The sequence below is a fragment of the Myiozetetes cayanensis genome, unplaced genomic scaffold (genome assembly GCF_022539395.1).
Source record: "Myiozetetes cayanensis isolate MyiCay16 unplaced genomic scaffold, myiCay2020 scf3, whole genome shotgun sequence".
In the NCBI taxonomy this organism is placed as follows: Eukaryota; Metazoa; Chordata; class Aves; order Passeriformes; family Tyrannidae; genus Myiozetetes; species Myiozetetes cayanensis.
Window position 1 is genome coordinate 1547771 of NW_026087521.1, and position 13432 is coordinate 1561202.

Below are 13432 nucleotides of genomic sequence, written 5' to 3' on the forward strand. Positions count from 1 at the left end.
TCTGGGGTATTTTGGGGGCATAATTTGGGGGTATTTTGGGGTTATTTTCGGGGTTATTTTCGGGGTTGGTCTTGAGGTATTTCTGAGGTATTTTGGGAGTGTTTTCAGGGTACTTCTGAGGTAGTTTGGGGTATTTTAGGGGTGATTTTTGGGTATTTGGGAGTATTTCTGGGGTATTTTGAGTGTTTTGGGGAATGTTTTGGGGTGTATTTTGGGGCACTTAGGGTATTTTTGGGGTGGGTTTTTGGGTGATTTTGGGGGTGTTTTGGGGGTATATTTGGGGTACTTTTGGGGTGTAATTTGGGGGTATTTTGGGGTGATTTGGGGGTATTTTTGGGGTTATTTTCGGGGCTATCTTGAGGTATTTCTGGGGTATTTTGGGAGTGTTTTAAAGGTACTTCTGAGGTGATTTGGGGTTTTTTTTAATGATTTTGGGGTATTTTTGGAGTGTTTTGGGGATATTTTTGGGGGGATTTTGGTGGGTATTTTTTGGGTGTTTGTGGGGTATTTTTGAGTGATTTGGGGGTATTTTGGAGTATTTATGTGGTATTTTGGGGCATGTTTTGGAGTATTTTGGGTTTTTTGGGGAGATGGTTTTCGGGGTATTTTGGGGCACTTAGGGAATTTTTGGAGTGGGTTTTTGGCTGATTTTGGGGGGGGGGGGTTTGTATTTTTGGGGTATTTCTGGGTTGATTTGGGGGTATTTTTGGGGGTGTAATTTGGGGGTATTTTTGGATGATTTTTGGGGTTATTTTCGGGGCTGTCTTGAGGTATTTCTGGGGTATTTTGGGAGTGTTTTTGGGGTACTTCTGAGGTGATTTGGAGGTACTTTTGGGTGATTTTGGGGTGTATTTTTTTGGTGATTTTGGGGTAGTTTTGGGGAGTATTTCTGGGGGGATTTATGGAGGTTTTTTGGAGTATTTTGGTTTTTGGGGGGGACGGTTTTGGGGGTGTTTGGGGCACTTGGGGTATTTTTTGGGTGGGTTTTTGGGTGATTTTGGGGAGTGTTTTTTGGGTATTTCTGGGGTGATTTGGGGTTATTTCTGGGATATTTTTGAGGTGTAATTTGGGGGTATTTTTGGGGTGATTTTGGGGTAGTTTTGGGGTATTTTGGGAATATTTTGGGGGATTTTGGTGGGTATTTTTTGGGCGGATTTTGGGGTATTTTTAAGTGTTTTGGGGTGATTTTGGAGGATTTCTGGGGTATTTGGGGGGTGGGGTTTTTGGGTGAATTTGGGGGGTGGTTCTGAAGTATTTTGGGTTTTTTTTTGTATTTTGGGGGTGATTTGAGGGTGGGTTTGGGGATATTTTGGGGGTATTTTGGGAAGGATCCATCCTTGGGTTTCACCCCTGGCTGCCCTGCCTTCTGACATCTCCTCCCACAGGAGACAGAGCAGGGTTAACACAACAAAACCAAGCACTGGCAGCAGATATTGAGGTGGATTTTTGCTTCTCTTTGCCAAGACATCACTTTTTTGGATTCTCCTTTTATTTTTTTTGTTTTATTAATTAAATAAAGGAATTACAGGAAACCTGGGGAGGGAAAGTTTTCGGGGCATGTTTAATTTACCAAGAATCCTAAAGGGATATTGCTGAGCAGTTCCTAAATAAATATATTATATTTATATTTATACATCATATAACTGTTTGGTGTCCAAAATGAATATATATATATACATATTTTATTTGATTGGATTTTTCAGCTGGGGTTGGGGTGGAGGGAAAACACCACCAGGTCGTGGCTCCAAGGGAAGACACCTCGGACAAGGCCAATTTTGGGGAATTCCTGCCCAGCCCACCCAGTTGGCCCCTCCCTGAGGTTGCATTTGCTGCTCCCTTCATCTCCTGATGATGGCTGATCAGAGCAGATCCATCGACCAGGATCTCTGGGAATTAAACCCAGTCCTTTCTCTTTCCTTCCCCAATCCCAGCCGCTTCCCTGACAGGGAATTCCTCAAACAGCCTCGCCTGAACAACAGAGCGAGCAGAAATTACCCCAGGAGAAATTTAGGTTGGATATTTGGGAAAATCTCTTCCCAAAAAAAGCTCTGCCCAGCCCTAGCACGGTGGTGGAATCCCCATTCCTGGAGGGATTTCACCCGTGGGGACGTGGCTGAGTGCTGGGGAAACACCTGGAGTGGCTGATCTTAAACTCGTTCCCATTTTCCAAATGATTCCAGGATTTTTCTCCCACCTGGGGACGCGACAGCGACGGAGACACCGCCAATCCTTCATTTCCAGCGGGAAGGGCTTTGCCCTCCTCCAAACCCTTTCCCATCATCCAGAGATATTTTTACCTTATGAAATCTTCCTCCTCCTCCCTCTTGGGCCTCAGCTGCTTGGGCTGGGCCATGCTGCTCCAGTTGGGCAGGGATTTCAGGAGCCTGCTGATGTCATCGTCCTTGGCCCAGGACGCGCTGATCACCAGCTTCTCATCCGACTGCACGATGCTCCTGGGGGAAAACACCACCAACCACCTCAGTGGAGCCAGGCAGGGATCAGCTCAGCTCCTTAAAAACCCCTGCCACTCGTGCCAGGGAGGGAGATCCCTTGTGGGATTCCAGCAGGAGCTCGCGGGGAGGGCGAGACACGGAATTCTGCTCAGCTCGGTGAGCTCTGAGGGGAAACAAAAAAGGGAGAGATTCTCCCCCCACCCTTCAAATCCTGCAGCTTGTGATGCTGGAGGTGTCATTCCCTGACTCCAAGGCCTGCTTGCTCCCTGAAATCCCAGCCCCTGCTGATGTTTTCGAGGTGGAAACCAGGCCAGGAATTGCTGGGTGGAATCCTCACACCAACCCCGCAGCAGTGCAGGGACAAAAAGCATCCAGGATCTTCTTTTCCAGTCATCCAAAGCACCTGATGGCAGAGATTTACAATCTCTGACTATAAATTGAGCAGAGATTTCAGCTCAATCAAACATGTGAGACCCCCTCAGAGATCCCAGGCTGTTCCAGCCAGGAAGGGCTGAATATTTTTGAATATTTTTGGCCCTGGAACCAACCCTGAATTCCTGCCTGGCAGTTTTGAGGAGATTAAAACTGGATGCTGCATCAGGAGGAGTCAATTATGGGCTTTAAAGAACCTGATTTTCACCTTCCACCATCCCCAGCTTGCTCCAAACCCCAACCTGGCCTGGGGAATTTCCAGGGATGGGGAAGCCACAGCTAATTCTGGGCTCTTAAAAATAGGAATACAGTGGGGAAAAATCTTTGGGAGAGGAGCCAGAATCCCACCCATCAAACAACCCCTTGCTCAGGAAGCACCCAGTGAATTTGTCTCCTGCAATTCACACAGGAATTTCCCTTCTCTTCCAGTTCCACCTTCAATCTGTCCCAGCCAAAAAAAGAGTGAATTTGCTTTCCAACCACACCAGACCTCGGTGGCAACATCTGCACTTGGCCCTTCTGCTCCTTTTCAGGGACTTGGGGGTTTTTCCACTTAGGAAAATTAAAAAAAAAAGAAAAAAGGGTCTTTTTTCTTTTTTTTGTCTTTTTTTCCTTCTTTTTTTGATATCAGAGGGGAAGATAAAAAAGCTCCCCAGCAGCAACTCTGCCACCTGAGATGGGAAATGTGAATTTGATGATATTTGGCCACTCCTCTGCCAAGGCAAGACCAACTGTTCCCTTGGATGTGATGTCAGTGCTTTGTCCTCTCCACGTTTAAATTTAATTTTAAAAAAATTACTTAAAAATAATTATTTAATTTAAAAAAATTATTTAATTCCCTTCCCTTGGGAATTCTCTCCCCATTCTCTCCCATGGCTGCAACACCTCCTGGTTTTTATTGCCAGGTTGGTTTTTCCCCAATTTCCCCCTCTCCACACATCATTAAGGAGACGTTAAATAGGATAGTAATAATAATAATAATAATAAAATATAATAATAATAATAATAATAATAATAATAATAATAATAATAATAATAATAATAATAATAATAATAATAATAATAATAAATCCCCAATCTCCATCAGAAATCCTGGGTTTCCCCACCAGTTCCAGCCTCCTTTTCCCACAACTTTTCCTTCCAGTTTTGGACCTCCATAAATTCCACCACTGTCCATCTAATCCAGGTCCTGGAGTAAATTATCCCAAGGCAGGATGGGAAGTTTCCCAACAGCTCAAAAAGCTTCCTTTTAAACATCAAACTCCTCCTCCTCCTCCCAAAAAACCTCTCAGCACAAAAAATCCTCTCTGCCCACAGACACCCCCACCCCCAAATTTTGGATGAATTAATCTGCTAATTTCTTTATCAATAAAAAAAAAGGGGGGTTGTTTTAGATTTATTTTGCCTGGCTGAAAAGCAGGGAAAATTTCCTTTTCTCCTTGTTTTTTCTTCATCCCCATTTGGAGAGATCCAAGCCCAGTTATTTCCCACTGTACAATTTTTAGGCTGTACAATTTTCATCCTTTTTAAGAGGATGAACCACTTTTTTGGTGACACCTCCCTCTTTCCAGAGGTTGAAAAAGGTTCATCTGGGTGAATTTTATGATTTTATGCCACAAGGAGAGTCCTTTTCCCTGGAATCTGCTGGAGGGTTGGGGCTGGCCAAAGCTGAACAGAAGCACTGCCAGCACAGCAGGAGGTTCTGGGGGCTCCATCTCCCCCTTTTAATTTACATTTTCACCCCCCCAAGCCCCTCGTAGAGATTAGCTGGAAAATGTTTGTGTCACAATTGACATGGGAATTTGGATCAACTCCTTCTGTAATCCCTGAGCAAACAGGAGCCAAATGGAACTCCCCACAATCCCAGCCCTGCCTTTCCTGGGGTTCCCTGTTCCCAGTCCTTCCTCTGCTTCTCCACACAGAATTCCCAGGAAAAATCTCCCCTTTGAGGAGCCTCTCTCCTTGAACACATTCCCACCTCCTTTTTTTTTCCACATTCCCCTCGAAGAAACACCTGGAAAAGGAACCAAAGCCACCTGCAAATCCCTCCAGGCTTCCCAAATTCCCACTTATCCTGCCATCCCAAGAGCAGCAGGTGCTCCCTTGCTCCAGCAGATCCCACTCCCAGCTCCAAAGAAATCAAATTTCTGATTTTTAAGCAGATAAAAACAACTCTTTCCTCCACTGAGATGGGAGTTTTTTCCCCCCATCTCAGCTCCCAGGAAAACCTTGGAGCCCTCAGGGGCTCCGAGATCCCTGCAGAGGGCACGAGATCCCTGCGGATGGCACTGCCACCCAGGGAAAAACCTGGGAATGGATGTGGATTTCTGGTTCTATTTCGGGCCCTCCATTTACCAGCAGCAAAAAAAAAAAAAAAAAAACAACCAAGAAACCAAATAAAACATGAGAACATTTCCTGTTTTTTCTCCTCCTCCTGCTCTAATCAGGATATCACCAAATTAGGCCTGGCTTAATTAGCCCTCAGCAGGTGCCAAAGCCAGGAATGGCACCAGCAAAAAAAAAAAAACAACAACAACAACAAAAAAAAAAAACAAGGAAGGAAGGAAAGGACTTCTTTGAAATCCAAGCCAAACAAATCACATCTATTATCAGCAAAGTTTCCTATAAAAAAAAGGAATATTTTGGAGCAGGGAGGGCTCAGGAGAAGTTCAGCCCCTCCTCTCTTCTGCTGCTCAGCAGATGAAGCTTTTCCTGGGAATGAAATCAGGCAGTGGGAAGCGATTCCTTGCTCAGGAAAACACGAGGTGGGGGGGGGTTTTCAGCTCCCCAAATTGGCCATGAAGGGGGGGATGGCCAGCAGCAATTAACAGCTTCAGTTAATTCAATTAACAGTGGCTTTCAGTGCCACTGTTTAGCCCTGGGAGGGCCATTTTGCAGCTGGAATAGTGGGATGGACGGAGAGGGAGTTATTTATTGACAGTGTTATTTATTGACAGTGGAAATGATGATAAATCAAATACCCAAAGGGTTTAAACCAACCAAACCCCGTGCCCAGTGGGATCCCTTTGCCTTTGGCTCCCACCCCGTGGCTGGGGAGGGAGATGGAGGTGGATCATCCCAAAAATGCTGAGGAGCGAGGAGGGAGCATTTGGTGTCCCCTTGAAAGAGTTAAATTTCCAGAACTGTTTCACAGAACTCGGTTGTGTGGGAATTTTAGAGGGTTACTCGTGCCTAATGTCAGAATTTCAAGTCAATTCTCCATCAGAGAATCCTGGAAATGTTGCAGTTGGAAAAGTCCTCCAAGATGATGGAGTCCAACCATCCTCCAGCACTGCCAAGGCCACCACTGCCCCGTGGCCCCAAGTGCCACATCCACAGGGATTTTAAAGGCACTCCAGCCCTGCCCCTTCCAATGCCTGACCCACCCCTTCCAGGGCAGAAATTCCTTAATTATCCCATCTAAACCTTCCCTGCTGTTAACTCAGAACCGTTTCTTCCCACACTGACGCTCCCATAGTGCCAGGAGATCCGAGTGCCCAGATCTCATCCTCATCAATTCAGATTCAGCTGAATCCCTTGCAGATGCTCAGGTGAAGAATCTGATTTTGCTCCACAGGAAAGCAACAGCTGCAAACAGCTGTTTAGCCTGAAGATGGTACTTTTACACCCTCAGTTTGCAACCTGAGGTGACCTCTTAGCATGGAGTGGTTTGAGTTGGGAAGACCATCAAGATCATCCGGTTCCAACCCCGACACCTCCCACTCTCCCAGGTCACGCCAACCTGGCCTTGGACACTCCCAGGGATCCAGGGGCAGCCACAGCTTCTCTGGGAAATCCAGTCCAGCCCCTCCCCACCCTCCCAGCCAGCAATTCCTTCCCAATCTCCCATCTAAATGACAGTGGGAAGCCATTCCCTGCGTCCTGTCCCTCCATCCCTTATCCCAAATCCCTCTCCAGCTCTCCTGGAGCCCCTTCAGGCCCTGGAAGCTGATTAAGGGAAGAGCTGCACTCGTTTCCAAGCCCTACCCCCACTGTCACCCACATTCCACCCCAGTGTGATGGGGATAAAGCCAAGACCCTCCCCAGGATCGTTATCCCAGCTTTTCCCCCCCACCCACAAAGAAACCTCCGCGACCCTCCCGGCACAGACGATTCCGGGAGCGACTCCTTCCTTTCCACGGCCAAAATAACAACCCCCCTCAGGAGCAGCAGCTCCACCAGGAGCTTCTCTCCGAGGCCTGGTACCTGTAGGCCAGGTTGCAGGTGTCCTTGTACTCCTGGAGCTTCACACACACCATGTGCAGGAACTGGTCCGAGTAGGCGCTCAGGTCGTGCATCAGGTTCAGCAGGTCCTGCACCGTCTTCTCCACGATCACCGTGCTCTGGAAGAGGGGGACAGGAGATCTGAGGGGATGAGCAGCATCCCACACATCCCAGAATCACGGAGGAGCTTGGAAAAGAACCTCCAAGATCACCCAATCCAACCTCTGTCAGCCAGAGCAGAGCTCTGAGTGCCACTGAGACCCCAGAGGAGCAGGTTTGGACAGAAGGAGGTCCCACCCATCTGATAATTTAAAGATTTAAACTCCATTTGAATCTGAGGCACCCCAGGGTGACCTGTCCCCAGTTTGTGTTTAATTTCCCTGCTGCAAACAAGGCAGAGAGGGAAGGTTATCCAAGTGCCAGGTTGATAGAAATTGAATTATTAACAGTGTTGATGGCAGAGTGAAGGGTTGTTCCTGACCCGTGGCAAAGGAAACATTTGGGAGCCCTGGGTTGGGAAATCCTGGACTCCAATTATTTGTGAGGGATCCCAAGGATTTGAAGGTTGAATTTAGCCCTTTCTCTGTCAATCAGGACATGGAGAGGAGTCAATGACTGAGCCTGCAGAGCAAAATCCCATCAAACCCCAAACCATCCTCTCAGCCACATCCCCAACTGCCGTCCCTTTAGGATTCCCGGATTAAGGGGTGGCAGCACTTGGAGGAAAAACCCCGCTTCTCTTGGGTTCCTCTTGTATCTTATTAAGCAAATCACAGGAATTAACCCATCTTTCATCCTGGAATTAGCGACAATTTGGGATTAATTTGTCCCAGCTAAAATCCAGTCTGGAGTAGCTGCTGCTTGGCTGCTCCTGTTACTGAAATAATAAAGAAAAATTCAATAAATTTTTAATAAATATTCAATCCCACCCTGGGCTTGATCTCCTAGAGGAGAACAACCAACCCTGAAGGACTTGTAAGCTGGGGATTGTCACCAGGAAACCTGGAGGGCGTGGAGGGGCTGTGGCAGCCGCGGGTGCTGCTTCCACACTGAGAGGCTCCCAGCACAGATCATTTAATTCCAGGATTCCAACATCTCCCAGGCTCCTTGCTGACCCTGCCTGGTGTGCCCAGACAGGGCAGAAGCAGCATTTTAAGAGTCTACCCAAATCCTGCTAAAATCATGGAAACATGGAATGGTTTGGGTTGGAAGGGACCTGGAAGATCCTCCAGTTCCAAGCAGTGACACCTCCCACCAGCCCAGGTTGGTGGGGACTCTGAGCAACCCGGCCTTGGACACTCTCAGGGATCCAGAGCAGCCACAGCTTCTCTGGGAAATCCATTCCAGCCCCTCCCCACCCTCCCAGCCAGCAATTCCTTCCCAATCTCCCATCTAAATGGCACTGGGAAGCCATTCCCTGTGTCCTGTCCCTCCAGGCCTTGTCCCCAGTCCCTCTCCAGCTCTCCTGGAGCCCCTTTAGGGGGCTCTCAGGTCTCCTGGAACCTTCCCTTCTCCAGATAAACCTCCCCAGCTCTCCCAGCCTGGCTGATTTCCCTCATTCCCAATGAAATGAGTCCCCTTTTCCAGCCTCTCAGGTCAGAACCAGCCAAGCTCTCCCTCCGTGGTTTCCCACCCTGTCCGTGTGGGACACGGATTTAACTCCTGGGCTGCAACTCAGCTCTTCTGCCCCGTCCTCTGGGCTGATTTTCACTCACAGCAATCAATTTATCCCAGCAGGAGCTGATTTTGCCACTGCCAAGGCAGAACAATGTGGAGATAACTCCAGATGGGAAACTTTTTCCAAGGAGAAAAGCTCCACTCCGTGATCTGCCCTACAGGGGAACTGGACTGGATGGTTGTGACACTTCAGAAATAAGCAGAAAAAGGGGAAAAAAAAATTAAACCCTTTTCTTTGTGACCTCCTGAATCCCCATGACTTTGGAATACTTTCCAAGCTCCTGATTTCTTTTATTCCAGCCTTCCCAGGCAGAGATCCAGAGCAGATGGGAGCTGAAGCTGGATCAGAGCAGAGCACAAATGAGCTTTGATGGTTTTTATCCCTGCAATTTACCCACACAGGCAGCTTTGGGGTGCTGGATCCTCCATCCCTGAGAGGTTCCAAATCAGGCACAGGTGATTCCCTGAAAGATTCCCGAGTTAGGGATTTGAGGAAGAGACTGCTGGGTGAAGAAATCACCGGGTGTTTTGAACACTTCCAGGGATGGCGATTCCACCACAATGACCCTAAAACCACCAAAAATCCCAAGCCAAGGAGGTCCCACCTCCAAAAACACCCTGGGAATCACAGCCTGGAAGCACCCACTGGAGGAGACACCGCTCCACAAGCCTTCAAACCACCAAACACACATCCCTGATCCCAAGCTGGCCCTTGTTACAACCTTAAAAAAACCCAGGGAATAGGAAAGTTACCACTTGGATAAGGATTTATTCCCATCACACATCCAGACGAGCAGGGAAGGGAAAACCTGGTTGCCCACAAGTGGGGGGGGGGAAAGTTTGTGACAGCCCCACCTTCCAACCCTTATTTCCCTCTCCCATCCCAACCTCTGGCACGTGGGACACGTAAATCCTGCTGGAATTATTGTGGCACTAACGGCCTAAACGAGGAACATCTGCAGGGAGAAGGACCGGATAATCCAGCAGCTCCTCTGGATCTCCCATCCTGCCGAGCTCCGGGGCTGTTATTAAAGGCATTTTTTTTTTTAAAGGGATTTTTAATTTACTCCTCCAAATGGATTGCCATCCATTCCCTGACAGTGAGTGTCGTCAGGGACATCAGGGAGGTGATAAAATAGCAGGAGTTTCCCGCTGGCTTTTAATGGCTCCACACCCGGGGAAAGTCGTCAAGCTCTTCCCCTTTAATCCCCCCTCTCCACCACTGTTTATCACTTCAAAAGGGCCACGCTCTCCCTTTTTTATTCACCCGCGGGCGTTTGGGCAAGGAAAAGCAGGCACTGACATTTTCTTTCCCCCCGTAAATATTCCCTACAAGTGGCTCTTCTGCGGGTTTCCCGGGGCTCTCCCGATCTCAGGGAAGCTCGTGGTGAGTGCTGGCTTTTCCCAGGTTTTCCCACCCCTTTGCATTCCCTGCCCTGCTCTGGGACGTCATCGTTAGCGGGACAAACCCGCGGGACAAAGGGATGCTCCGGGAGCGGCCCCATCACCCATCCCACACCTCATTGTCCTTATGGACGGATCAGGTTTTCCAGAGAAAGTGTGGATGAGCCATTTCTGGAAGTTTAGGATGTCCCTGGAAGTGTCCAAGGCCAGCCTGGAGCAACCTGGGTCGGTGGGAGGTGTCCCTGCCCATGACTGGCTGAGTTTTAAGGTCCCCTTCCAACCCAAACTGCTCTGGGATTCCAGGAAAGAAATTCCCAGAGGAATGGTGGAGATGGAGTGATGCAAATCTCCTTGGAATGAAGTTTTATTGGGCTGTGGATGTTCAGAGCTCCTGGGACACTGCAGGAACAACAGGATTAGGGGTTTAAATCAGTTTTAAACACTGGTTGGGAAGAAAAGGATCCTGTCTGGGCCAGAGCAAGAAGAAAAAAAAATAAAAATAAAATTAGTTTTGAGGAAGTTTCGGTGGTTTTAGGGATCTGTCACTGGAGAGGAGCTGCACAGTCCAGGGGGAGGGGGAATACCACGACAGCAAAGGAATCCCAGGATGGTTTGGGTTGGAAAGGACCTTAAAAAGCATCCAGTCAAACCTGACTTTGCTGTTCCAGCTCTGAAGAGGCAGAAAACGACTGAAAATGCTCAGGATGTGTCAAGCCACACTTGATTTTTATAAAGTAAACGGGAGCCCTCCCGTCACAGCTCGGCCTGGAGGCAGGAATTGCTTTCCCAGAGCTCCCCAGGGGTGGAGAATTCACACATCTGCACACCTGACTGGCACAGCAGCCTTTGAAAAGCTCCCACCAAAGGCAGGGACTGCACTAAATGGTCCCCACCCCACCCATCACCAGAGGAAAAATCATCTGAAGAAATATTGAAAGCAAAAGGGAGATTCGGGGAGGGAATTTTGTCTCTCATTTTAAACTGAAAGAAAGGAGATTCAGGAAGAAATTCAGGAAGAAATTCGGCAAGAAATGGGTGGGTTTGAACCATTGGGGGGTGCAGTGGAAACATAAACAAGAGATAAAAGCATCTACAAAGCCCTTGGTTACAGCCACTTCCTTCAAATTCTCCTTGACTGGAAAAAACCCACTTGGATCAGCCCTGCCTGCTCCTCATGGGATTGTCAGCCTGGAATGACAACTAATTGGTTTATCCTGATCAACAACAACATCCAGTGGCCATCAAAGCGTGGAGCCATCACCACTGGATGCTGGGATCATCCTTCTCCTTAATAACCACTAATTGGATGGGAAGAAAACCTGCCAGAGCTCCCAGGGATGGCTCCTTGGGAAGTCACAATCCAGTGACTTCAGCTCCATGCGTGGGATACAGGGGGTAATTAGCACCAGAGAGTCATTATCCTGCAAAACAGCTGCACACTCTCACTTTTTAAGGAGTTTTTTTGGTGGATTTTCAGCTGGTGGAGCTTGGCCAGAAAATTCTCACCGGCGTCATCAACGACACTGAGATCGGGAACAACATCCCAGGGATGCCTGGGAGGGAAAATCCCACTCAAGAGGGGGAAGATTGAAGCAATTTGCATATTTTTGGAGACAGGGCAGTGGAGTTTTAAGGCCACTGTTGGCAGTGACCACTGAAAAGATTTATCATCACCTCAGCATGAACTGGACAAGAACAGGCTGGGAAAAAGGCCTTGTAGCCTCATTTAGGATTGAGTCAAACAATTCCAGCCTGGAATTTGAAGCAGAATCATTCCCAGACAAATTAGTTTCAGTTTTTTCAGTCACTCTGGAAAATGTGACTTTCCAAGGAGGTTTTTTTGGTGGATTTTCAGCTGGTGGAGCTTGGCCAGAAAATTCTCACCGGCGTCATCAACGACACTGAGATCAGGGAACAACATCCCAGGGAGGCCTGGGAGGGAAAATCCCACTCAGAGGGGGAAGATTGAAGCAATTTGCATATTTTTGGAGACAGGGCAGTGGAGTTTGTAAGGCCACTGTTGGCAATGACCCTGAAAAGATTTATCATCACCTCGGCATGAACTGGACAGGAACAGGTTGGAAAAAAGGCCTTGTAGCCTCATTTAGGATTGAGTCAAACAATTCCAGCCTGGAATTTGATGCAGAATAATTCTGACACCAATTAGTTTCAGTTTTTCAGTCCCTCTGAAAACACTGTTTTACATCTAAGGATGTGAAAATGGAAAAGGAGCCCAGTAAAATGCAACATTTCCAGAGGGTGATTTTTTGGAAGGATAATCTTTGCAGGAATGGCTGAGGACACGCTGGCAAACCTCTTATCTCCAAACTAATTCAGTGCTGATAATCATCCCCCAGCAGCTTTATCAGCCTGAGCAGTGGGGGTTGATAAATTTTCCAGTCCTGTTTTCCACTCCTCCACACTCCCACCCCACCCAGGAGGGTGACGAGGCCAAAGATTTCAGGCTCCTTCTGTCAGTGCCTTTTCATTCCTTTTCAAACTCCACCAAATTCCTGCAGGGAGCTCTTTGGATGGTTTGGTTCAAAGAGGCAGCAGTTTTTATTTCTCTTTCCCAAAATTCCCCTTCTGCAGAACTCCTGACCAGGGATGTTGTGACCAAGATTAATTCCAGCTCCATCCACCGAGAGAAACAAATTCGAGGAACTGGGGGAGAAAATTCCAAGCCACTCTGACCCTTCAACCCCTCATGAACTTTAAGGATATATATTGATATGACAGAATATATTTTCCTGGCTACAAATGAGGCCAGAACCCACATTATTGCATTAAGGATTCCAGAATAAACTCTGGGGTTTACAATTTCCATGGTCCTGCTCCAAAGTTGGCAAGTGGAGCATTCCCAGGTCTCAGCAAGGTCAGGCACCTGCACAGGCTGGGTTTGGGTTCTCACTCAGCTTAATTCTCATATAAGAAAGCAAAATAAAGGCAAAAAAAATATGAAATACATAATCACAGGATGGTTTGGGTGGGAAGGGACCTTGAAGGTCATCCAGGTCCATCATCCTGCCATGGGCAGGGACACCTCCCACTGTCCCAGGTTGATCCAAGCCTGGCCTTGGACACTCCCAGGGATCCAGGGGCAGCCACAGCTGCTCTGGGAAACCTGGACCTCCCCACCCTCCCAGCCAGCAATTCCTTCCCAATCTCCCATCTAAATGGCACTGGGAAGCCATTCCCTGTGTCCTGTCCCTCCATCCCTTGTCCCCAGTCCCTCTCCAGCT

General features: G+C 48.0%; 1 protein-coding gene across 1 annotated transcript in view; it reads right to left on the minus strand.

Annotated features, from left to right (window-relative positions):
• EXOC4 (exocyst complex component 4) overlaps positions 1 to 13432 on the minus strand; it is a 226159-nt gene that overhangs the window by 30941 nt on the left and 181786 nt on the right. Inside the window, exons 12-13 of the mRNA XM_050325228.1 lie at positions 7092 to 7228; positions 2298 to 2453 (exon numbers count right to left, since the gene is read on the minus strand). Coding sequence (XP_050181185.1) covers positions 2298 to 2453; positions 7092 to 7228 — 293 coding nt within the window. The remainder of the gene's footprint in view (positions 1 to 2297; positions 2454 to 7091; positions 7229 to 13432) is intronic.